This window comes from Giraffa tippelskirchi, chromosome 13 (assembly GCF_054371585.1).
Source record: "Giraffa tippelskirchi isolate mGirTip1 chromosome 13, T2T-mGirTip1v1.2.pri, whole genome shotgun sequence".
NCBI lineage: Eukaryota > Metazoa > Chordata > Mammalia > Artiodactyla > Giraffidae > Giraffa > Giraffa tippelskirchi.
The window spans coordinates 116,877,772-116,904,486 of NC_137287.1; the positions used below are offsets into that span (position 1 = coordinate 116,877,772).

A 26,715-nucleotide genomic window follows, 5' to 3' on the forward strand; every position below is an offset into this window, starting at 1 on the left:
AGCCAAGAGCAGCATGGTGGCCTCAAGAGCCATCAGCAACCACTGCCTTGGAAGTGCTTCTTCCTATACTCAGCCCGGCTTTAAAAGTTAACTGCCCTAATGCTTAATAATACCATCGTCGTGATAGCTTTAAATTGTTTAACAAAATGTTGGGGGATTTTTTAATCCATAAATTCAATATAGCAAAATATGCAGAAGTTCATTCAAGGATGATGGATAAGCCAGCTCCAGCCAAATACTGATTTTAAAATTCAATCATTAAGTATTTGGCCAAAAATGAGTATTTGGGGAACTCGATCGGGCTGCAGGGGAGAAGGTGCCTCTTTGCCCTTGTAGCCCCGTCCCCACCGCACAGGTATCAGGACCACTGAAGCCCAGCCTTCCTGTCTCTCGTAGCCCTTGGCTTCCTGCAGGCCACCTGGTGTGGCTGAATGAGGAGCTGCACACACAAGCCTGGCTTCTACATTTATTCAACACCTGCTCTGTCCCAGGCACCCGGCTAAGCCCTTGACTTGCATCAGCTCCTTTCATCACAGTCACACAGGTGCTGTCTGGAGAGGGCAGATTGCACGTGGTTAAGATGTGGCCTGGGGTCAGATCCCAGCTCTTCCTTTTCCTGTTTGTGGAAACTTCACTCTCTGAACCTCAGCTTTCTCACCTGTAAAATGGGGTTGATGAGAAAACCCACCTCACAGAAATGTTGCCAGCATTGAATGCATTCAGACATGAACAACATTTTTTATTTGAAAGCCTCCTTTTCGGTCACTCCACATGAGAAATGCGTATTATATATATCAAGACCCAGTCTAACATAGATATATGTGTGTGCATATTATGTGTGTAAAACTAAGATATGTTCCACAAAGCAATGCTGACCTATAATACTATGATACATCCTGTTATTTTCCATCCTGTCCTGGTTTCTATTTAAAAGATGCAGGTCACAATCCACTAAATCGACTCCATGACCCACCGTTTAGAAAATACTGGTTTAGTAAAAGGCTCGGCAGACCATGTTGTTCTCAGAAGTCCCATTTTACAGAAGGGGAAACTGAGGCCCAGAGAGTGTCGTGGCTTGCCTGTGACTGGACGGTAGCAGAGCCCAGACTCCAACCCAGGATCCGACACCTAAATTAAGGCTCTTCTGCACAAGATGCAAACCGGCCAGATCTTACCCACAGAGAAGTTTGACTGATTTTCACAATGTTTGCAACATTTGGTACAACTATATATAACTTGGAAGACATAACTCAAAATATAAAATTTCAACTTCTCACTAAAAACAGTGGGCAATCTGGCAACACGGGGGCCTACGTACGCACGGGATCAGCAGGAGCCACACCAGAGCTGCCACTTTGAGCTGCTCTCCAGGTTCATTCGTTTGCCCCAGTCCCCACCTTGCCATGGACAGAGGAGCCTGGCAGGTTACAGTCCATGGGGTCTCAGAGAGTCAGCCATGACTTAGCAACTAAACAACAACAATCACTGTGCCGTTTTGTGTCCCAGACACTGAGACAAACCATCAATTGCCATAGACTATGGTTTTTTCAGAATGGAGGAATATTTTTCTATCACAAAAGGAAAAACAGGACTTCCCTCGTAGTCCAGTGGTTAAGAATCTGCCTGCCAGTGTAGGGGACACAGGTTCGACCACTGGTCTGGTAAGATCCCACATGTGTGGGACAACTAAGCCCATGAAAACTACTGATAGAGCCCATGCTCTGGAAACGAGAGGAGCCACCGCAAGGAGAGGCCCATGCACCGCAACTAGAGAAAGCTCTCTCGCGGCAACGAAGATCCAGCACAGCCCAAAATAAATAAAGTTTTTCAAAAAAGGAAAAACAAAAACTAAACCAAGGGACCTACATTTCAAAAAAAAAAAAATGCACAAATCTTTTCTCACATATTTAAATACAAAGAAAACACATCAATATCAACTTAACCCCAAATCTGTTTCACTTGTCTCTATTCCCTGACTTGTTGAGAGTTTGCAACCCCCTTCTTAACACTATCCTTTATCTACCTCCACCTGGTTTGCCCACCATTGTGTCCCCAGCCCCTGAAACTGCTCAGCCAAGAAAAAGTGCCTAAGAATAAATGGCTTTTATACAAGAGCTTCTCCCAATATTAACAGACGCACAGTAGCGGTGAGGAGCAGGCATTCTTTGGTCAACAGGACGGCTCATGTGCGGCTTCTGCCACAACTAGCTGTGTGACCTCAAGCAGCTTCCTCAGTCTCTCTGGGCCCGATGTGTCCTCAGCTGCAAAATGCAGGTGATGAGGGCACCATGTACGTAAGTGACCAGGAATGTGAAAAATGCTGGATAAATGAAGTTCCCTTCTCCTCCTTCATTTCGTCAAGGTGAACCGAGGTCAGTACTCGATCATGTTAACAAGTTGTCTGGTGACCAGTTAGCCTGGCCTTGGATTATCTGCAGGGCCAGGGAGGTGATGGTTTCCCATTAACATCATAGCCTGAAAAGAAAGCCCTGGGCCAGATGGCAACATCAGAGATTCGATCCCCAGGCACATCTCTGCGTGATAACCGGCTTTTTCAACGTCCAAGCCTTCCTCTTGCTGCTAACCTTCCTGAATTGAAGAGGCTGGAGAGCTGAAAATTCCGTCTCCCAGATTCCCTTGCAGCCAGGGATCTGAAGCCTTTAAGGGCTCACCCATCAGCAGTGTCCACAAGACACCTGTGCTTGTGCTGAGCTAAGAAAGGAAAAATGGCTGAACACAGGAGACTCACCTGCAGATGAGTAGGGCCTCCTGATCCTGTGGCAGTGGCTCCCCTGCGGCCCCGTCCTGCAGTGTGGCTTCCTCAGCCCTCCTGTGATTCTGTAAATGCTCGTGATGTTATCAGTCATACCCTAGGAAATTTGAGCAAACTCAGGGAGACAGTGGAGGACAGAGGAGCCTGACATGCTGCAGTCCACTGGATTGCAAAGAACTGCAAAGACTTAGCGACTGAACAACAATCAGTCACACCCAATCAGGGAAGCAGCTAGATCCAGCCCATGTGGCTGGGGTATGGAGCAAGTGATCAAGAACCCGCCTGCAGATACAGGAGATGCAAAAGATGCAAGTTCGAGCCCGGGGTGGAGAAGATCCCCTGGAGGAGGGCATGGCAACCCACTCCAGTATTCCTGCCTGGAGAATCCTATGGAGAAAGGAAGCCTGGTGGGCTGCAGTCCATGGGGTTACAGAGTCGGACACGACTGAAGCAACTTAGCATGCACACACGCACGTACAATTTATTATGAGAATTATTAATAAGCCTTATATGTCAGCTGTGGGAGGAGGTTGAGAAGTGAGGTCTGCAAAGGGACTTGTGGAGCCACCAACTAGGCAAATTAAGAGGCCATGAGGTCCATCTAGTCACCAAGTGAGGCTGCCGAGGGCCAACAGTAGAGAAATGGATCGGGAACCATTGCCTCTGCAGCCAAGCGTCCAGTGACAGCCAGGTGCTGATGCCCAGGAGTCAGGAGGAAGACATGGACACAGCCCAGAGGACAAGCAAGGACACGCCGGAGCCTGCAGCTATTTGTCACATCAAACCGCAGCGACCTTCCAAGAGGAGAGACTGTTGCTCCCGGTCCACCTTTAAACTCTCTCCCAAGTTACTCTTTTTGTCCATTTCTACCTAGGAACCAAACACAGGGATTCCGGGAAATGTAGTCCCAGCCTAACCAAATCAACACAGCGGAGTACAGACTACTTGGCTTACTAAACCCTTCTGCTTCAATTAGTAGGGTGACTTCTGCTCAGGAAAACTGACCTGACCAGTAAAGAGACTTTGGACAAGTCTGCAGTGGGTAGACCTTTTTGTCAATGCTTTAATTTCCCATCTTTCGAATCTGCACTAGAAACAGCCTGCATCTCACTCTCCCAGCCTTCCTTGCAGTCAGAATGTAAGCATGTGACCTAGGCTCAACCAATGAGATACACCCAGATGGTACCCAGGCTCAGCCAATCAAATACATCCAGATGGTACTTGGGCCTCAATTAGCTACAGCCACATGGAATGTAGGCTTCTCCAATGGATACATCTACAGGTGAAAGCAATGCAGGAGGATTCTGATGCGTAGAATTCAATCCAGAGGAAGTGGAAGAGACATAACTAGTGACAGCCGCTGAAGGTCCTGCAATATCGTTTGTATATTGTTCATGGCTGTCTCTGCAGCCCTCCCTCCCAGAGATCTGAGTCACTTAATATCGTTTATAAGTTCCTTTCCTGCTCAGACTTACCTATAATGGATTCTATTGTTTTCAAGTAAAAACCTGACACCCCTCTAACTTCATTTAACCATCAAGTCTGTTTCCCAGCCTAGACAAAGAGGGGGAAAATGTCCACCCCCACGGGCAGTGGAGTCAGGGAGAGGCATTTTGTAAACTTACCACAGTGCCACAGACTCTGGGCCAGTGTCATCTGAGGGGGTCACGGACCTGGGTCGTGAGTCAGGCAGACTGATTTGAATCCTGACTGACCTGTTGTGTGACCTTGCAGAGATCACTTTCCTCATCTGGAGAATGGACTGGGATTAGTGCCTACCTCATGGGGTTATCATGGAGACCAAAAGATTCCAGTACGGAGCAATCTCTCAGCATACAGCTCAGCCTGTGGGACGCACCCACACCAGTGATGCTAGAAGGAATGTGAGTGACCTTCGTTTCGCTGGATTAAAGAAAATAAGTAATAATAGAGGTGGTGTCCTCATGGAGTCCAAGATGAAGATGGTCTGTGAACGCTGAAGTTTAGAAAACATTTACATGTTTAAAACCCAACCTTGACTCATGTCACTGAATCGTACACTTAAAAAAAATGGTTAAGATGACAAATTTTGTTACATCTCTTTTACCCCATTTAAAAAAAAAAAAAAAGTAAAATACCCCAAGCAGTTACACACTGTAAATGCTATCTCAATAAAGCTTTTTAAAATACCAGCCACCCTGGCTTCCCAATTCCTTCTGATCCTAATTCAACCCCCGCGCCCCCCGGCTTCTCTTCATTCTCTGATCTCATCAAGCCCAGCTCCAGTGCTGAAGCCCTCATTCTCCCTCACTCGCCTTCCTCCTCTTCTTAGAAGATCCAGACACCCCCTCAGGTCTTTTTTATTTGCTCTCCCTTCTGCCTGGGATGTTCTTCCAATCAGGTTACAGGCTTTGAGATCAAGCTGCCCATCGGAATCACCTGAGGAGCTTTATGGATGCCCAAGCCCCACCTCAGAGTCCGATGTCATTACTTAGGGAAAGAGGGTGGCACCTGGACATTTATTGACTTGCTAGGTGCTTCTAACGTTCAGCCAGCATTAAGAAACCACTGTCCAAGACATCACGCTCAGTCCCCACCATCTTTAGGTTTCAGTTCAAAGGCCAGCTCTCCAGGAGGCCGTCCCCAATCACACCATCTACTTCCCTTCTGTATCCTGCTTATTTGATTCTATCCCCCCTAGGATTCTATCATATACATATCTGACTGCTTCCTAGTGAGAATGTCAGATGGATGAAGGCAGAGGCTGGGTCCTCAGTGCTTGGCTCACACAGGTGCTCAGCACACAGCTGTTGCTGCAGTGACCCTCCACCAGTCCCCCGCTGGGTCTAGCGCCAGCCCTAGGGGCTGCAGTTCTCCAGGGAGGCCACGAGGTGGCGATAGTGCCTGGCTGCATTAAAGGGCATCCCTAGACCCACCAGGCCAGCTGGGCAGGGCAGGGTGAGGAGGGGGGCCCATCCTGCCCTGCGCCCGGCCATCGCTCAGAGACAGGGGCAAGGACCACGGCAGACAGCATGGGGTCCTCCCTCTCCTCATTCCTAAACTCAGAGCCACTGAGCCCTGAAAACCCTCCACTCAGACTAAAGTCAGAGAGAGAAGGTCCCGCCGGAACCTCCAAGTCCTCCCTCTCTTTACCTGGCCACTCACTGAGCCCTGGATGTAACCTGGGATGACTCCCACAGGCCCCTCAGCTAGCTCATGACCTGCACACGAGGCAGGTCTGCTGGCCATGCCTGAACATCCATCAACTGGGGGCTGTGACACGCACCGTCACCTTCCACGTGGCAGCTCCCACACCCACGAAGAACAAAGAAGCTCCTGTACGGTCCTCTCTAAAACAGTCCCATTCCGTTCCTTTCACAGCACTGGCCAGGGATGGCCTGAGGGGCCAAACCATGCCCTGCTCTTGTCCAGCCATGCACTGAGGCGTGTTCACGTGTTTAAATGATTGAAAAAACAAAACCAAAACAATTATGTGATGCATGAAGATGAAATGACCAGGGTGTGCCTGGGCAGAGTCAAGGTCACACGTTGCCCACAGAGCTCCTCGTAGCTCAGGCTGCCATCCTGGCCAAAGAAAGACAAATTCACTCCCTCCCAGTGTTCTTCCAAGACTGACCCAGGATTTCCCTTCTGTCTCCATGTCTGTCAGTAAATCCCCAAGAACTGGACTTCCCAGGAAAGCTCCCAGTGGGGGTTGTTATTTATAATGTGGAGAGAGGGGTTCCTGACCTCATGTGGCCCTGTCTCCGTGTTTGGTCCAAACCTGACATGGCCATCCCAACCAAAGGGAAAACTGCAAATTCGAGGACGACCAAGGCATTTTTCCAAAACAGTTTAATTAAAAAAAGGTGAAGAATCTGAAAAAATTAGGGGGTGGGGGGAACCCAAGAGAGCATACCGCGTGAGTCCACTGGCTCAGTCACAAAGAAACACCATCATCAAAAAAGATATTTAAGTTTAATACAAATTTTATACAAAGAAAATGTGAAAAAATACTTCCATATGCTAAAAGCAATTATGCTTCACAAATAAGGCCAGCTAGGCTAGTTTTTTTTTTTTTTTTGACAACTGCAATCGACAAATGTTCTTTCCTGTTTTCTTCTAGGACTCTCTTTTTTATTTCTTTTCTAATATGGGTAACTAGCTGGAAACTGTACAGGTTCGCATCCTCTTATCAACAATGAAGAGAAAGGAAACAAGACTAAAATGTACAACAGAATGTACTGGAATGATATCGTACAATTAATTTTTCTCATATACATACATCACCTTTTTGCTTTGTTCAATGATTCTTGTTTTACACAACATACAAAATGGTACTACAGCACACGTAGTGTAACAGACAGCACAGCGGTGTTCTGCTTCCCCTCAAACTGCCTTTGTTTCATGCTGACATAAAAACGTAAAATTCCATCGTATAAATATTACATACATGCTTCATCTCAGACTCAAATGTCCTCCGCGTGCGTCTCGCCTTTGACTTCTCACTTCCGTGAAGCACGGCCATCTCTTACCAAGCGGGTGTGAGTGTCTTTAAAGGAACCACAAAGCAAAGAAAAACTCTGTTTTGGAGCTTCTGACTTGAACGCTTTCTACGGTCTTTTCTTCTGCAAAATGAGCTGAGCGGGGCTTGTTTCTAGTTAATCTTCTGTAAACAAGGATGTGGGGTTTTTTTTGTTTTTCCCTTTTATAGGAGTAGAGTCATCGTGGAAATCACATAAAATTAATGAGCTCCTCCGTGTGTCCTTCTGGTCCAGAGAGCTTGCCTTTTGTAACATGATAACGTAGTATTTGAAAGGGGCCAATGGGTGCATGTGATGTGTCCAGAGCAGCACCAAATTCTGTGCTGGAAATTCCTGATCCCAATGTGCCGTGTACAGACATACGAATGGAAACAGCTCATGGGGCATCAGAGGAGGAGCTGTGCGCCACAAAGCGAGCCCCGCGCCCTCTCCGCACCCCTGTGACAGACGGGCTGGATGACCATCCTTTCTCCAGCATCCACACCTTCTTTTTGTTGTTGGGTGTGTTTTCTGTTTTTTATTGTTTTTTCTCTCTCTTTTTTTTATAAGTTAAAGTCAATACAAATATAAAAAGGGCAGGTACTCTAGGCTCGATGACATCCACAAATTGTACATTATTTACATCTAAAGCAAAGGTTTCCCGTGGGTGGAACAGTCCTCAGTCAAGGCTATCGCCGGACGTGACGTAGTGTGGGCGGCCCTCCGTGCCGGGTGCAGAGGCCGAATCTGAATGGCTGGCATCCTCCAGTCTGAGGGTGGCGGTCTTCCGGGCTCACGTTTCTTTGCTGTTTCCGGTTTCCCTGGTGTCTGGGTTGTTTCCCTCCATGGGGCGGGTGGCTTGTGTGTCAGCGTGTCCCTAGTCCCAGAAGGTGTCCAGGCGGGACTCTTTCGGGATGAGGCTCTTCGAACTGGTACCGGCGTTGTGCTCAGAGCGGGCCGATCCTCGCTTCTCCTCGCTGCCGCTCCAGCAACTGGATTTACTGCTCCGGGAATGGTCTGGGGAGGGGGGAAACCAAGGGGAAAGGGAGTTTTAGCATCCCTGCCCACCCCTGGCCAAGGGCAACCATCCCTTCTACGCCATCTGCACCTGTTCCCCCAGGAAGCCACCTTCCCCTCCCGACTCCCCACAACACACAGGGGCAAAATCCTGCCACCCTTTACTGCCCTGCATTTGGGGGGTCTGTAAGGATTTAACAAGAGCTGGTTGGAAAAACAGGAGGGCATCATGCTCAGAGAAAATAAAGACAAGTGGGGAAAAGGTACTAAATTATCGAGGAAGACGTTTCTTGTGTGCTACTTGGGACCAGGCACCCTTGTTGCATGAGCAGACACCAAGCACCCCGTGTCCTGGTTGTGTCCAACCTCGGCCACTAAAAAAGGCACTGAAATTTGGCGTTCTATCTACTTACTTCTGTTAATGGGGTTTCTTTAATCATTGTATAGGCAACTTGAAAAAACAGACTTACACCTAAACCAGCCGAAGGAAAAGGAGTGAGGACCAGAATGGTTAAGCCCACCTGGGCTTAATGGTTATAAGACCAACTGGCTCCCAGTAAGGACAAGCTTAAGGGTCAATTGAAGGATGCAAGAACCACAGTAAGACCTCAGGGAGCTTCAAGGACGTGTGTGTCGTAAGGACCTACATTGTGGATGAGTAAGATGTGAGGACACTGAAGGAAGAGCCAAAGGAGGTGTCTGTCCAGCTGGGAGACTGTCAGCCTGCAGGCTCAGCGGGATGGCTGACTCTGAGAGACCCACCAGCACATCACTGAGATCCCATCGTATCCTAGATCATTTACCAAGTTCAGACAGATTGGGACAAAACTTTTTTTAACTTCTTGAGGTGGGATGATAATATTTGATCGAAAGAAGTCGGCTGTCAAGCTTAGAGACAGAATTGGAGTGAGGGAGCAAGGGACCGGATCATCGCCTAGAAGGGTGACCGCTCTTATCATCGCCTGGTGATAGGCAGGCATGTGTGTGGTCCTGAGCTCTGGTTCTGGAAGAGAAGCTGCAAAGACAGTGATAAGGATCTCCCAAGTCCTTGATTGACTCAGGAGGGAAGGCTTCCTCGTCACTTGCATCTGTGACCCAAAGGGGGCGCTACTGCAGTGGGCAGAGCTGGGGTCCAAGGTTGAGCTCTCTTACGGTCCTTGAATCCACCTCTTCTTACACGTTCTTCCCTACTCGTGACACCTACACTGTTGTTACTCTGGAAGGTCTGTGATGCAGCTGGTCATCACGACACTGAAACTCTGACAACAAGGCAATCAAGTCACATTGGCGTCTCCCCAGCTCTGCTGAAGGCAGAGACCAGCTGGGCAGCAGGGCTTAGCTTACTTAGCACAGGAGCCGCATCCCAGAGCCAGGCTGGCCACCTGAGTAACTGCAGAGCCTGACCTCTCCCACCGACAGGACAGGGCGCGCTGGCTGCTTCAGCCAGGCACTGCAGAGGACAACGGGTGTGACTCCAGGACTCATCATGAAAAGACCAAGGAGGAAGCCCCTTCAAGAAGCCAGATCGGGAACTGCCTGGCAGTTCAGTGGTTAGGACTTGGTGCTTTCACTGCCAAGGGTAACAGGCCCTGCTCGGGGAACTAAGATCCCATGAGCTGCACAGCATGGTCAAACAAACAAAAAAAAAAGAGAAGCCGGACCATCTGTCCTGGCTCTCTCGTTTCCTACTGCAGTTTGCGATGGCCATCAGAGGCACAGCGAGGAAGAAACCAGGCAAAGCCAAGACCCGTCACTCAGGAGAACAGAAGACACGCCCACAAAGGAAACACACACGGACACACACAAGACGAGCCCTCCGCCTGCCGGGAGGAGCTCCCCGGTGGCTCCCGGGAGGCGGGTTCATACTTACACTTCTGGGCTGGGTAGTTGGGGTGCGGCTGGTGGTCTGTGGTGGTTGGGGCAGAGGCAGGTTGTTTGTCGCACCTGTTGCTAACTGAAGAGATAGCACAGGCCCCCTCAGAGTCTGGCAGAGAGCCGAGTCCACACAACCCCACGGGCTCGCTCTCCTGCTCATCAGCAGGCTACTGGTCTTAGCACTGGGGGGCTGCTGGGTCGATGTCACCATTTTCCAACTCAAGGCATTCACAGGAGACTAAGGCTTTTAAAATGCATATTTAAACCATGAACAGGGTCACTGGACACAGCACGAGATTACAGGTGGAAATAAGGCGTACAATGACATAAAAGCAACCACGTGAATTTTGAAAGCACATTTTTTCTTGGAACCACTAGCTCTACCAAGAGCTTAATTCAGCCAGGGAAACAGGAGGTGCCAGCTCCACCACACTTAGATGGGAAGGCTCCACCCAAGGAACCCAGATTATTTAGGGCAAGTATAATCACGAATCTACTGCCAAGGCTGATGACAGATCAGGAAAGAGGGCGATGGAGCTGCGTGTGGTGAGAAGGACTGAGGGAGGAGCCACAGGTGAGATTTCAGTGGGCCACTCCTCAGCCACAATGGCAGGACACCAGCACATAATTGTCTGAAGTGGAAGAGCCCGAAATGTGCGACAGGAAAAGTGTCTCGATAAAACAACTGTCATGGTGAAGAACTTGGCAGCGAAATCATTAAAGATACAACACGAGGGGGGAGAAAAAAACCTCCAGGGAAAAGTAAGGCTATACAGAGATGGAAATGTATTCACAGTGGAACAAACAGCACAACCATAATGATGGAAACACGGATGATCGCATGCCAGCCTTTAAGACCCAGCCAACAGCCGGAACTGAGAAGGGCCAACTGCAGTTACAGAATAGAATGCACGCGTTCTCCACCTTGATGATGGGGAAGTCAGAGCAGGAAGATAGAAAAGTCTGAATATGACAGTGGAGGAGAGGTGTGGGAGGAGATGAGCACCAAGAGGGGGGGCCAGGGACACCGTCTGCTCCAGCTGGGAACAAGGACTAAGGAGTGAGTGTTGTGCTGGACCAAGGGAACCACAGAGCACATCAAACAGTACCAGAGTGGTCTGGGAGAAGAGAGGTGATAAGTGACCCCGATTCTCATCTTCTAAAGCCAGAAGTCAACAAGCAATGTCTAGGTGAAGTTGAGAAACAGAAATATGGGGAAACAAGTTATTTACAAGTCAGTACCAGCTGCAAAAAGACAGCCATGGAGACAGGGATGAGGAATTGTTGTTCCCTGTATGATTTTATTTTTCTGACTACAGTCATCCCTTGGTATCAGGGATGGTACAGCAGATTCATTCCAGGGCCCACCATGGATACCAGATTCCATGGATACTTAAGTCTCATGGTCAGCCCTCCATATCCACATCCACAGATTTGACAGATTGTGTAGAACTGTATTCATTATGGGAAAAAAAAATCCACACAGACGTGGACGTGCACGGTTCAAACCCATGTTGTTCAAGGGTCAGCTCGACATGCATGCACCACTTTAAAATCTTAAAACGAAGAGACAAGTGAACAGGAGAGGCCCACACCCACCCTGAGGAAGCTCCTATCTCCTATTTTACCTTTCTCCCTCCTGACTAGACCCTCATCTTAACCAGCCTGGTTCCAGAAGCCAATAAAGAGCACAGAAACCTCCATGTTTTTGCAAAGTCCACTTTTCTCCAGATTCCTTCTACGCTGTCAGTGAGCAGCAAGCACTCACAGAAGCCCGGAGACGTATGAGGAGTCAGAAAATGAGCTGGTCTGTCTGCTTTGATGACAACCCATCAGCCAGACGGCTGTGGAGCGCAAACAGGGAGCAATGAGGAGCTGTGAGCTCCCAGTCCTGATCCGGCCTCCAGGGACCTCCAGTTCAGCTCCCTTCGGCTCACGCTCTAGAATAACACTGCAGCCAGTCCCTAAAAAACGCTGACAATTCAGGATCTTTCCCTCCCTCCCCCTCTAATCATCAGACTCCCTGGGATGGTCTTCTCCCGACTCCACCCTCCCCTCCGCACCAACTCCCCAGCAACTGGAGCCTCCCTACTTCCTCTCTCCACCCTCCCTTTCCGCCCCCCTCGCACACCAGGGTGCTTCAGGTCGGGGCCAGTGACGGCCCACAGGCCAAATCCAGCCCAATGCCTGCTTTTCCAAGGGCAAGTTCACTGCAGCACAGGCGCATCTGTTTATGTGACATCTGTGGCTGCTTTCATCCGACAAAGGCAGTTATGATACAGACAGTGTGGCCCTCGTAGCTTCAACCTCTTTTGCTCTCTGGTCCTTTACAGAAAGTCTGCCAATTCCTGGGCCAGGGAACACCTCATCCACCTCACAGCTGGGAGATGCTGTATCTCTCAACCGCCTTCCTGCACGCAAGCCTCCTTGCCCCATCAGATTCCATACCCCACATGATCGCCGATCTTCCTAAGGCCCTTTATTTTTTTTTTTAATAAATGTATTCATTTTAGTTGGGGACTAATTACTTTACAATATTGTAGTGGTTTTTGCCATACATTGACATGAATCAGCCATGGGTTTACATGTGTTCCCCATCCTGAACCCCTCTCCCACCTCCTTCCCCATCCCATCCCTCTGGGTCATCCCATTGCCCCAGCCCTGAGCATTTGTCTCATGCATCGAACCTGGAATGGTGTTCTGTTTCACATATGATAATATACATGTTTCAATGCTATTCTCTCAGAATGTCCCACCTAAGGCCCTTTAATCTTCCCACGTGGATGCCGCCACTTTGCTGCTCCGAGACCTCAACAGCGCCCCCTGCCTGCAGCAGTGTTTTCCACAACTTGAACCCTTCCCCACGCCAACCACCTCTGCAGTTTTGACACATCCAAAATCCTCCTGCTTATGGCTCAGCTGGTGTTTCTAAACTCACTCTCCACTTAAGTCAACAGAAACTCTTATATCACCACCAAAAGCAGGAACACATAATACCTGCCGTACACAGCAGGTAACTCTACAAATCAACATAATGAAAACCAAACTAGCAGGAAGCTCTAGGTGGGTGCCATGCTGCTGAGGTCTCGAGTCTGCTCTGCCTTTGTTAAAAAGAGAAGCTAGAAGAAGGGACGAGGAACACACCTCAGCTCCAAACTCAACGTGTCCTGAAGATGTCATCACAAGACCCGAGTGAGAGTGAGAAGGGAGTTGACAGGCAGTTCCATCGTAATTCCATGCCAAGTTCATATTTCCCCTGAAGTCAGCTCATGCCACTCCCCTTTCATGTCCCCTGAACCTAAACCCCACTTCCAGCACCACTGGGAAACCTCCAGCCACCCTAATAAGGGACGTCACTTCTTCCTCTATGTACTCAATATGCAGAAATGAAAAAAAAAAGCTTGGTTTTCAACAGAAGAGAATGATCTGGGAGAGAGAAAGACCCTGGCTGGAGCTCAAGGACCCTGAAAGAAGCAGAACGGTTCTCACTGAGGACAAACCCTTTTGGAAGGCCCTGAAAGTGGTTTGAGAGGGTGCAGGGGAAACACCAAATGGGCTAGAAGAGAAGACAGCTCAAAAGCCACACAAGAGGACAGCTAGAAAAGTTAGCGCCAGATAACCCACCCCAGACAGCCTGCCAGGTTACCCCTCGAGAGGAAAGATTTCTACAGAAAGATCATCTACCTAGAAATGTTTGTTTTCCTCTGAAGGCTCAAGTACCCTCCTCCATGGAATGTGGGCGCTGGGGCCTCAGGGACAGTTTCATTTACTACGGTCAGTTCTGAGGGCAGAAGAACTGCCCAGACCAAACGCATCTTCTAGCCCATCCCAGGTCAGCAACAGAACCTCTCTCTGTCTTTGATGTGGAACTCCAAAAAAAATATCAAAAATAAGGTCAATACTGATCCGCTTGGAGAAATGCCTCAAAGCCGCCTGCCCAGCCACTCCCTCAGCCCTGCTGACCCGCCCAGGGCACCCCCGAGGATCCCTAAGGAAACACAGTTTGAAAACCACCGCCCTGAACCCTTCAGGCTCTCCCTGAGGACATGGCTCCCCTCTGCCCGTGCAGAACGTGAGAGCACATTCACCCACCAGGGGGCAACATACCAGAGCCTTGGTTGGAGCCTAAGAGAATGGAGGCGGGCGTCTCCCTGGAGCCAGAGAGGTCGAGGGTCTAGAAACACAAAAAGAGAGAGATGGAGGCAAGGCACTGGGGTCAACAGAGCCCCCCCAGGGAAGCCCAGGGATCCAAGGGGGTGCTCGTCACGGCCCCGCCAGCACCTTCATGCCCCCTGCCTGGCGTGCTCAGGATGGGGAGGCCAGGTCAGCTGGGGTGGCCCTAACCCTGTGCCCTTTTCTGCCCTGTCTCCCTGGACACAGGACTAGGGAGGCCCCTTACTCCACTCTACAGCCTCAGCTTCAGGAACACTATTCCTCAACTGCCCTCTCTCTGACCTACTCCCCTCTCCGGATTTCTACCCTATCCCCAAAGGAAGTACAGCCGTCCCCCAGGACCCAAGGTGGAATGGTTCCAGGAGCCCCCAAGGATACTAAAACCCAACGATGCGCAAGTCCCTTATATAAAATGGCCCAGAAGGATGAATACAACCATGCCTTTGTACCCGAGGGTTTCACATTCACGTATTCAACCAAATACAGATGGCGTTTTGGCTGGCTGCATCTACAGACGAGAAATCCACGGATTCTGAGGGCTGACTACACATTACATCACATTATATTGATTCACTTCTATTTCACAATAACCTCTTCCTAGGCAACAATATCAAGGAAACCAAAGAGGTTTGACTTCTGGGATGACTTGATGTCTTCCCTAATACACATGAAGTAAAACCATAATGGCTACAAATGTAAAAAATGACCAACGTGTCGTCCAAAATAAAGTCTGCATACAATCCATACACCACACCCCGGGAAAATAAGAGGTGCAACCTCTGTGTCCAATTCAGCAGCCACCCATGGCTATTGCATTTAAATTAGTTATTATTAAATTAACTTAATAACATCTGAAATCCAGGTTCTTGGTCACACTGGCCACAGTTCAAGTGCTCAACAGCCACGTGAGGCTGGTGGCTCCCACAACGGGCGGAGGAGATACACGACACTCCCATCATCACAGAAGGTTCTACTGGACAACGCCTGCCCTCAACACACACCTGGGGAGGAGCCCTGCAGAGACCCTGTCGCCCCCACCTGCAGCCTGAAGACAGACAAGCTCCTACAGCACGGGACTCGCCGTGGCGGTGGGAGGGGGACAGGTCTGAGGCTCTGCTTGGCCCCGAGGCATGTGGGATGGATACTCACCGAGCCACTGTCCTTGCTTTTCTCAGCTGGCGTCTCCTTCTCTTTGGAGGTGCTGGTTTCCGGGGGGGCTGCCTGAGTACTGGAGGAGGCGCCCTGGGATGACTTATTTAGTGTTTCTGTGTTCACCTCGGGGTCTGCTTCCTGCTGAGGGGCAGTAGCTGAGGGAAAAGGGGGACAGAAGCCACGTATAAGCCAAGCGTAGTAGTGCCCAGGCCCCCAGGGAACCCTGCTCTGTGCAAACCACCACGTGTTAAGAGATGCCACCCAGCCCTGCCCAGGGCACAGCGCAGGCCCAGAAGAGTTGGACTGAAGCCTTCCCAGACACAGGAATTCCAGGCTGTGTGCGAAGATATGTTCATTTTTCAGAGTCTGTGATTTAAGTTTTATTAAATCATTCTAGAGACAAAAGCATGTTCGTGAAGCAAACAGCCTAGTACGGCTGTTCCAATTACTCATTTCATAATTTCTAATTTTAGACCAGTGTTCACCTCATGCACTCGCTTTCACCCTGTAACAGCAGAGTTGAGAGGTTTTGACAGACCCCATGGGCCACAAATCCTACAACATTTATTCTCTGGACCTTCATAAAAAAAGCTCACCAAACCTTGCCTAGAGCTTCCAAACTCAGGTCATTCATCTAACACCTTTGAAAAATCTGCCAATCCATTGATGCATTCCCTTGTCGTATTATTGCATTTAAATAAATTCTTTGAAGTGGAGACTTTTACTTCTAAACACAGAAATCTAATATTGGCCATAAATAAGCTCTAACTGTAAAATATTACTAATAAATATTATTAATAAGTTCTAACTAGACGGTGTTTCCTGCTAGAGTCTCCTGGCCTGGGATCTGCTCGCTCTCCATTAGAAAGAGATTTTAAAGACAGATTAGTTCCAAACGAACACTTTGTCGTTCACATAAGAAGTGGTGATTGTTTAAAGCCTGGAGTCCAGGATGGGCTCCATGGTGGGGGGCTGTCCTGTGCATTGTAGAATGGGGTAGAAGATGCATTTGATTTGTGTGTGTATCTGCTTAGTCACTCAGTCATGTTTGACTCTTTGTGACCCCACGGACTGTAGCCCACCAGGCTCCTCTGTCTGTGGGATTCTCCAGGCAAGATAACCGGAGTGGGTTGCCATTCCCTTCTTCGGGGGATCTTCTCAACCCAGGGATCGAACCCAGGTCTCCTGCACTCCAGGCAGATTCTTTACCACCTGAGCTACCAGGGACGCCCATGTTTGGTTTCGGCAGAGACAGATATTGGCCCCAGTGGAGAACCACAGCAAGCCACAGGAAACTAAAGTCATCTGGGCTGTCATTACAAGCTCTGTTCACACACGGGAACGCCGCCAAGGAAACCAGAGGGTGGAGACAACGGGGCCTGGAGACTTGGCTGCGTGTCTGCCTGCTGCTCCCGTGTGCAGGAGTCACTCGTGGTGAGTGAGCGTGGCAAGGGCCCTCCTACCTGACTGGGTGCAAGACTTCATGTGCTCGGGCCAGTGGGCCTGCTGGCAGGGGTAGTCGCAGTAGCTGGTATTCCAGCAGCAGTAGAAGATGGCCTCCTTCTTGCAGTTGGCACACCACTGCTTCTTCTTGGTCTCGTCCACCGCCTGCTGCTTCTCCAGCTCCAGCTGCTTCTTCACCTCGGCAATGAGCCGGTCCCGCTCCTGCTCTAGGCTCTGCCGCATCTCTGCCATGGTCAGTTCTGCCAGAGGAGGGGAGGACGGGAGAGGATGCCAACTTCATTCCCCCATCCCGGGCCGTGGGCTCATTCACGGCAGGTAAGAGGGTGGATCCTAAGAGCTGTGAATCCCTGGCTCGGGGATGCCCTGGTCATGTGAGCCAGTGTGGAGAGTCACCCAGCCTCCCGGAGCTGCAACATCCTCATCTGTAAAATGGGCATCCACCGAGCCAACCTGAGGAACTATTTGTGATCAGGAATGTCAGGTCCTGAGGATACTGATAATGGGGCCCCATGGTGACTCTGCAGGAAGTGCTCACATAAATCCTCAGAACAATTTTCACTCAATTCATTTTGAAATTTATCATTCGTATAAGCCTTCTTTTTCTATCAAATACTTTTACAGCACCTATGATCTGTAGGCACTGTTGTAAACACTTTATAAGTATGAACTCTTTTAATCCTTACATTAATCTTAAGGAGGTGACTACTACTATAATACCCATTTCACAGATGAGGAAACTGAGGCACACAGCTAATATGGGCAGAGCTGGGGCTACAACTTGGACATACTTCCTTCTTGATGTGTTTAGTGGCAGCAGATCTAATCTGCCAGACAGGGGATCAGGACTGATCATTAGACTGACAGGACAATTATCAAATTGCTCAGGCTACTGAGATGTCTCTCAATTTTACAACAGGCCAGAGCTCACAAGCAGGAGCAGCTACCACAGCTGTTGGGATGAATTGGCTGCTGATGTTGGTATTTGGAAGAGAGGAAAGGGGGTTCCCACCAGCTCCTGCTTCATACCTGGTTTCTCCAGGTTAGACTCGCCAGGATGCTGTGTTCTCCCCAGGAGTGGTACATCCCCCTGGCCTACTTTTGACCCAGTTCATATCTGGGCCCAACTCTAGACACGCCAAGAAGTTCCTATCCAGAACCTTCATCAGTGCAGACCAGGTCAGCAGCACTTACCCAAGTTGTGTTTCATTTCCGAGAGCTCCTGCTGGTGCAGCCACTGGAGCTTCTCTATCTCAATCCTCAGCCTGCGGATCTGTAACCAGACAGAACACTTACAAAGTGCATCCGGGTGCCTGTTGCCAATAGGGCTTGGAAGCTCCAGCTCTCACTATGGGTTAATGTCATGTGCTGAGTCAAAGGGCAGGCGGTCTGGTCTCTCTGCTGGCCTCCCCCAGATGGGTGCCAGTGGGTTAATCCAAATTCGTGAGAAATTCTGCTTCAAAAAACCAAATACAGGTGGTCTATCTTTTCCAAGAGATGCTCCAGGGAAAGCCATTTAAAGCAAAAAAGACCAGATTTTCAAAATAAATAGTACAGTGAGTCCCCTACATACGAATAAGTTCCATTCCTAGGGCCCATTCATAGGTCCAACAAAATTAGCCTAAACAACCAACTAACACAATCGGCTATATAGTACAGTACCAGCTACATCACCGCTGCTTTTATGCTTGCTTCTGGACATCCTGGGATTGAAATAAAGGTACTGTAATACTGCACTCTACAGAGTAAAGCACACAAAGCACATCCACTTGTAGAGGATGTATGCACAGGACAGTGTTCGCCAGACACGTGAACTAACTTAAGTGACTGGACGTGCAAACATTCGCGTCTTTGAAAGTTCCCAATTTGAAGGTTCACACGTACGAGACTTACTATATGTAAAAGCTCTGAGCAGGACTTTGGCCTAAGAAAATAAAACTAAAACATCCTAAAAACAGCTTTATTTTATCTCTGACCTAAAATTCTAGGTGGGGGCCATAATCACTCACCTGAAATCCCAAAGCCTAACCATTCTGGAAACCATAGGGGATTTGAGGTGGAAGGGAGGAGGAGTATATCTGGGGCCAAATGCATTTGGAGAGAAGAAAATATAAACCCAAACGGAACTGATACAAGGCTGTTGACAGTGTTTAATCATCGCCACGGTTCTTAACTGGGATGAATTTTGCCCCCCTCCTCTGTCTATGACGCTGCAGTGCCTGGAGACATTCTGGGTTGTTTCTGGCACCCAGAGGGTCGAGACCAGGAATTCTGCTCAACAACCCAGACGGACAGGACGGCCCCCACCATAGCGAAACATCTGGCACCAACGTCAGTAGCTTCAAGGCTGAGAAATCCTGATTCTTCCAACACAGTGGGAACAATCGTACTGTATCACTGCAGAAATGTTGTCTCTAATTGTGGAAGGGGGCTTCATATTACCTCGTTAAAATCTGGAACCTTCTGACATCTATCGAGACCCAAGGTTTCAGGTAGCCCCACATCAATTAAATGAACAAAAACGAATGAAATATGGCGAGTATGGCGCAGGTCAGGGTGAGGGAGAGGAGGTTTTTCTAAAAACCGCATTTGGGCTTGCTGTTTGACACCCCAGCATAATCGTCAAAGACGGTCATAGAGCAAAAATACTTAAAGAGATTCATCGATTTCTCTCGGGACCTCCCTGAAACCTTTACATTCACACGGCTCTCTTGGGACTTCCCTGGCAGTCCAGTGTTTAAGACTCCACGCTCCCAATGCAGAGGGCACAGGTTCAATCCCTGGTCAGGGAACTAGGACCCTATAAGCTGCTCAGTGTGGGGGAAAAAAAAAGTTGAAGCACACGGTTCTCTGTTTAAGGCCCATCAGAGCATCTTTTTGAAGACGTTCCCCTCTTTCTGGGTGCCAGCCTCCCTCTGCATGCCCTCTCACATCAATGGCTCCGCATGGGCTTCCCCTCCCTTCTCCGTTGCAACTTTCAACGATCTCAGCAAGTCCTGCCACCTGTCATTTCGCCGTTTGCAGCCAGCTTGCACTGACATTATCCTAGGAAGAAAACTGAGGGAGGCTTTTCTTTTTTTAAAAAAAAATAAGTGGTCACTTCCTAAGTGGACATTTCCAGGTTTTAACCACTCCATTCTCTAAGTAATTGCCTAAACTGAGGAGGCTTGGGATACTACCTCTTGAACACCAAGATCACCGGAATAAAAACGTCCAAACTTGAGGAGATGACAAAGGAGCCGATTTTACATGGGGCTAAAACAACCGGTTTCTGGTTTCGCCAGTGGGTCAACAGCTCAGGCTCTGGTTTTGGCTGTTTGGTTAGAAGTGAGGTGATCGCAGAGAGCAGGGTGTGTCTCCACAGCGCCAGCTTCCTGGCCAAGTGAAGAAATACCCTCAACACTGCCATCAAGGCACAGTGAGCCTGGTGACTGGAGCCAGAACCGGAGAGGGGTTTCCAGAGAACTTCAGGGTGCCCCTGGAGTAGCCCAGAAAAAACATGCTTAGCAAACGGAGTGAAGAACAGGAGGGAGGCTCAAGGGAGAGGAGACGCATGTATACACAGAGCCGGTTCACACTGTTGTACCGCAGACACTAACACAACACTATAAAGCAATCTTACTCCAGTTTTTAAAAACTTTTAAAAATATATGAAACACAGATAACAACCACAAAAATACAAGAATGCCATGTGTCACCTCTGACCTCAGCTATCGTGCTCCCAGTGGTGTTCTTAGAAAGATCGTTATATATTTCCGTCATCGTGCCTTTTATTGCATCCATCATCTGAAAAGATAAAAACAGGAACAATTTGGGTGATCAACTTCCCTGAGACTTTTTCTAGATGACATATATCTAAAATCTATCTGTATATAGCAAAGAAAACCATAAACAAAACAGAGAGACAACCTTCCCACTGGGAGAGAACATTTGCAAATGAAGCAACCGATAAGGAATCAATCTCCAAAAAGGAATTACTCTCCAAAATATACAAACAGCTCATGCAGCTCATTAAAAAAAACAAATAACCCAATCAAAAAATGGGGGGGGGGTCTAAATAGACATTTCTCCAGAGAAGACATACAGATGGCCAACAAACACACAAAAAGACGCTCAACACCACTGATGATTAGAGAAATGCAAATCAAAACTACCATGAGGTGTCAACCTCACACCAGTCAGAATGGCCATCGTCAAAAAATCTCAAACCATAAATGCTGGAAACAGTGTGGAGAAAAGGGAACCCTCCTACACTGTTGATGGGAATGTAAATTGGTACAGCCACTAAAGAGAACTATATGGAGGTTCCCTAAAAAACTAAAAAGAGAGCTACCATGTGAGCCAGCAATCCTACTGCTAGGCATGTATCTGAAGAAAACCATATTCAAAAGGAGGCATGCACCCCAACGTTCACTGTAGCACTACTGACAATAGCTAGGGCATGGGCAAAACCTAAAATGCCCGTTGACAGAGGAATGGATACAGAAGATGAACTATATACGATGGAGTACTACTCAGCCATAAAAAGGCACGAAACAGAGTCACAGATGTAACAAACAAACTTTCAGCTCCCAAAGGAGGGGATAGGGAAGTGGGGAGATTCAGACTGGGAGACTGGGACTGACATATATACACCACTATATATACAATAGATAACTCATGAGAACCTACTGTTCAACACAGGGAACTCTACTCAATGCTCTGTGGTGACCTAAATGGGCACATACCCACTGAGTCCTCCCACATCACAGGAGGGACAGACAGGAGACCAAACCAGGTCTCAGATCTGGCCCAGCCACTGCCAAGAGGCCCCTGTGCTATGCTTTGCTCCAATTTAGCAAGAAAATAGGACAAAGAGCACCCTTGTATCTGATGCCTGAGATTTGTTCCTGCCATTATTCTCTTGCCATCCACAACTCTCTCTGAGCCCCAGGCATAAAACAAGGATAGTAACAGTGCCCCCTTGTAGGGTGTGTACAAGGATTAAGTGAGAAAAAGAGGAGACTGTGGTTCAGTACCTGCTGAGGAGTTCACAAAGAAATATCTGTTTTCTTATTTTCACAGAAGAATTAATTCTCATGAACATGTGATCACAAAACTGCTGCCAACTCCCAAAAGAGTAACCCCCATTTCACCCCCAAAATAGGCGGAAAATGAATAAAGTATCTGTTGAAATATTAGTTCTGCCCCTTGTTGCAGGGACCACAGGGGGACGTTGCCAGCAAAAACACTTTGTGCTTTATGGTCAGTCATTCTGTACGGGCCTCCCTGCTCAGGTCCATTTAAAATATTCAAACGAAATTGCTTTACGAGAAAACTTTAGAGAGTGGATGAAATCCAATACTTTACTAATGCCATAGTTACATTCCATTTTAAAGAAATCATGAATTTGTGGACTGACCTTCATTCCCACTTCCAAATATAGCAAAGAACTCAACATTAATAAAAAGAGTCCTTCTGCCAAGACACACAAATCTGGGTCTTCAACTCTGGGTCACCTCAGACACAAGCAAGTTCACCAGCTCCAAAACTATGTCGCTGAGTTTATTTTCTTAACTGCAAAGAAAATGCCTATCAAAAAGTTCATTCCTCAGTTTTGCTCCATGAGTAAGGGGGAGAACTGTAGGAGATGGAATAAAAATGGCTGCAGGAGTAGAGAACACGCTTGGTGTGAACACCAGCCTGAGCTGCGCGGCAGCCTCAGTTTTCTCATCTGTAAATGGACAACTTGGACCAAATCAATGGAAGGTGATACAAGAAGTCCAATCAATGGCAAGCAAACGAGAAGCCATTTAGGGGGGACTTCCCTGGTGGTCGAGTGGCTAAGCTTCTGCACCTCCAATGCAGGGGGCCTGGGTTTGATTCCTGGTCAGAGAACTAGATCCCACATGCAAACTAAGAATCTGCACACCACAACTAAAGACCTGGAACAGCCAAACAGATAAATAATTTAAAAAAAAAGGATAGGCAATTCCAGACATCTTAAATCAGTCATTTTAAAAATTACCCTCTTTCAGTTCTCTTGTAATTCTACCACAGATCTTGTTACGAAGAAAGTCTCCATGTGGTACCGTTAATTCTTTTTTTTCATAGAACTTTATGCATTTATTTTTGCCTGTGCTGTGTCTTTGTCGCTCCACAAGCTTTTATCTAGTTATAGTAAACGGGGCTACTCCCTAGTTGCACAGGCTTCTCAATGCGGTGGCTCCCGTGTTGGAGAGCATGGGCTCCAGGCACAGGCTTCGGCAGTTGCAGTTCCCAGGCTCTGGAGCACAGGATCGGTAGTTGTGGGTCACGGGCCTAGTTGCTCTAGGGGGGGTGGGATCTTCCCGGATCAGGGATGGAACCCATGTCTCCTGCGTTGGCAGGTGGATTCTTTACCAACAAGCCACCAGGGAAGCTTGCATTAATTCTTTAACACTTTCATGCTAATCACTCTTTTTAACAGAAGAAAGACAGACTTAGGCTTCAAGCCTTGAAGAACAGGATCTTGTGAGTTTAGACTTAATTTTATTTGTTAAGTCACTATAAATGAAAATACGAAGTCAATCCTAGTTCAAGGTGATGAACAGGGAAGACAAAAACCTTGAGGATGCAACCATACCTAAGAGTTGAATCCTTCCTGTTCTGAAACTCAGGGACGTGATAAAAATCTTGTGTTTTATTCAAAACGGGCAAACAAATACTAAATAAGAGATGTTACCCCAAGACTTGGGTTTTATCTCTTTAGCCACACTGACTCTTAAGCGGGGTTGCTTTAAAAAGCCACATGTAAGAACAATCAGTTCGTGGACACTGGACAGCTGTGGTCAGCAGGCTTGGTGTGAATTCACAAGTCAGCCCAAAGCCAAGTCAAGAGGATACTCTAGATCCCGGCTGCTACCATTCAAATGCCAGTTAGACATTCACAGATTATGTGACCCTGGACAAACTGTGTGACCTGGCCAGTTCTCAGTGTGCTCATCTATAAAATGGGTGTGAGGACGTCCTGGCAGTCCAGTGGTTGAGACTCTGCCTTCCACTGTGGGGGTACCGGTTTGATTTCCTAGTCAGGGAGCTAACATCCCACATGCCTTGCAGTCAAAAACCCAAAACATTATAAAAGAAGGGAAATTAAGCGATCTTGCAAAAAATTCAATAAAGACTTTAAAAACTGTACACATTAAAAAAAAAAAGTTACTGATAAGAAGCCCAATGAGAAGTTAGGCAGCAACCTGCTTTCATTCTGCAACTATGTATCAAGTGCTGTTCTAGGCCCCAGCAGAGAGCAGAACAGACTCCCCAGGGAGCTGCAATTCTGGTGGTGATTTTCACTCCCTGGGTTCTACAGACAGGAACCTGAACATCACTCCAGGGCACTCTCATCTGACAGCGAGGAGAGCTGCAAGCTTTACTTGCCCAAATTCAACAGTGAGCATAAAAGCACTTGGCAAATTAAGAGAGAGCTGGAGAGCAGGGCTGGGGTAGGGGACGGGACGCACTGGGAGTCTGGGATTAGCAGATGCAAACTATTATACACAGAATAAACAACAAGGTCCTCTTGTATAGCACAGGGAACTGCAATCAATATCCTGTGATAAACCATAATGAAAAGGAATATGAAAAAGTATATGTGTACATAACTGAAATCATTTTGCTATACAGCATAAATGAATACAACATCACCTATACTTCAATAAAACAAATTTTAAAAGAGAAAAGACAGAACCTGCACGGAGAGGGTGCCCACAAGTGAACAGAGAGCAGGCGAGCCTGCCCACCACACCCCTCCACAAGGAACATGCCAAGAGGACAGGCGAGTTGGGGAGAGACTCCACCACTTCCCGGTCCCCTTTAGTTCCTGGAAAGATCCAAGGCTGGTCCTCCCCGATCCCGCCGCAGGCACTCACTTTGCTAGTGTACTTGGCGATGTCTGCAGCGACATCAGCTGAAGCGGTGGCGATGGGCAGGTCTGCGCTGACCGAAGATGCAAGCGTGCTCGTGGTCCCTGAGCTGGTGACCAGGGGCGACGACTGGGTGCTGGTCACCAGGGTGATGGTGGAGGTGGATGGGCTCTGCGTGATCTCTTTCTGCTGGACGGCTGGGAAAGCAAAGGTTCTTGGTCACCCCACTGCCTCGGGAAGGCTGCACCAGCTCGAAGCTGTGGTGGGACTAAGGGCCCAATCCACACGGTTCGAGTTTCTCTGCTTTCAAGGGACAAAGATTCTCTTGTCGGCTAAACTCAAGTGAGGCTCCTCCGAGCCCTTTCTCAGCAAGGCCTCCACCTGGATCTTTGAGGACTAATACGGTTTCCAACAGTGCAAGGCTGCACCCCTAGGATGACCCCCACCCCTTTAAAGTCTCCACCTAAGAAAACTCAAGGCTGCCAATAGAATTGCCTATTTGCTCCAGTCAACACCTAACTATAGGGCCCACTGCGCAGTGTATGGGAGGGCAGAAGCCTACCTTTAAGAGGTAAAGGTCAAATGTAAATGTAAAGGTAAACGTCAGCAAACCCAGACATTTCACATGGACCAACACCCTCTTCCCACTTTGTGTAAACCTTTCCCTTTCTGACTCTACAGAGCCCCCACGGTTCCCCCTCCCTATTTCCAAATTCTCCCTTTAAAACCCCAGTCCCCTGTGTGCATGTTGGAGTTGACATCAGTTCATGCTGGACATTTTGCCCTACTGCCCTACTGCAATAGTATCTTGCAGACTAAAATCTATCCTGACTACTTCAACTAGTGGCCAGCTTTGTTTATCTTTAACAGGACAATCTGGGAATTAGGAACCATACCATCAATGAGCTCCTCCTTGCCAGCTCCCAAGTTCCCCGGGAAGGCTCATTATACTTAAGGGCTATGAATTCAGGAGACTGGAACTGGCCATCCCAACCTGAAAGATCCCAGATACGGTTCTGCTCCAGCAACTCTTCAGACAGCAGGATCAATCCGGCTGCACTCCAACACTGAGTGTCCAATCTCTCGGTCTCCCCCCACCCCAATCTTTGAAGGGTTTCACTGGGGGCCCAGTTCAAGATCTAGCTACTCTTTCATTTCACAACCTGCTGCAACTCTCAGAGTTCTACTCACAATAGTGCACTCAGGACGTGCGAGTTTCGATCAAGGAGCCCAACCATGAAGGATCTCGATGCGGGTTTCCCCATGAAACAAGCCCTGTGTCAGTCCTCATGAGAGCTGGACAAACTAATACCCATCAGATCAGCGCTTTGTTCGGCTTTAAGTCACCCCAGATGGAACCTCTTGTTGGGAGCTGTCATTTCGCGCTTCAGCAACAGTTCCTGATCCTGGCTCTTCTTGCATTGGGGGGCTAATCCTTACTTATTAAGGTATCCTTTACTATCCATTTCTCAAACTGTACTCTTTCAAAAATAATGCCCAGGCGTTCATGGGCATGCACAAGGAAACTTTTACAAAGGTATTCATTGCAGCACTGCTTACAACAGGAAAAAACTGGAAGCAACCTAAATGTCTATCCGTAGGGGAATACTTTTAAACTGTGGAATACTATGCAGCAGTCCAAAAGAATCAGGGAGAGCTATATGTACTAACATGGATGGACCTCCAAAACATGCTGATGGGTGGGAGGAAAAAAAAAGGCAAGGATGGTACCATTTTTATGTTTCCAAAAAGAAAAGAAAAAAAAAGTAATATCTTTATGAAGTCATATATATGCATACATGCATTAAAAAAAGATCTTATGGTTAACAATAACCTCTGAGAAAGGGTGGAGAATGAAATAGAAAGTCAATCAAGACAA

The 26,715-nt window shown here is 48.1% G+C and overlaps 1 protein-coding gene across 46 annotated transcripts in view; it reads right to left on the bottom strand.

Annotated features, from left to right (window-relative positions):
* Positions 1 to 6,711: 6,711 nt before the first annotated feature.
* ZMYND8 (zinc finger MYND-type containing 8) overlaps positions 6,712 to 26,715 on the bottom strand; it is a 114,707-nt gene continuing 94,703 nt past the window's right edge. For 30 of the 46 annotated variants that reach the window (XM_081559472.1, XM_081559461.1, XM_081559457.1 and 27 more), the window contains 8 exons: positions 24,843 to 25,033; positions 20,659 to 20,739; positions 18,148 to 18,226; positions 16,956 to 17,195; positions 15,490 to 15,647; positions 14,275 to 14,341; positions 10,163 to 10,246; positions 6,712 to 8,292 (listed from right to left, as the gene is read on the bottom strand). In XM_081559472.1, the coding sequence (XP_081415598.1) occupies positions 8,153 to 8,292; positions 10,163 to 10,246; positions 14,275 to 14,341; positions 15,490 to 15,647; positions 16,956 to 17,195; positions 18,148 to 18,226; positions 20,659 to 20,739; positions 24,843 to 25,033 (1,040 nt within the window). In that variant the 3' untranslated portion in view covers positions 6,712 to 8,152. The remainder of the gene's footprint in view (positions 8,293 to 10,162; positions 10,247 to 14,274; positions 14,342 to 15,489; positions 15,648 to 16,955; positions 17,196 to 18,147; positions 18,227 to 20,658; positions 20,740 to 24,842; positions 25,034 to 26,715) is intronic. The other 16 variants (XM_081559465.1, XM_081559455.1, XM_081559435.1 and 13 more) reach the window with 1 other exon arrangement.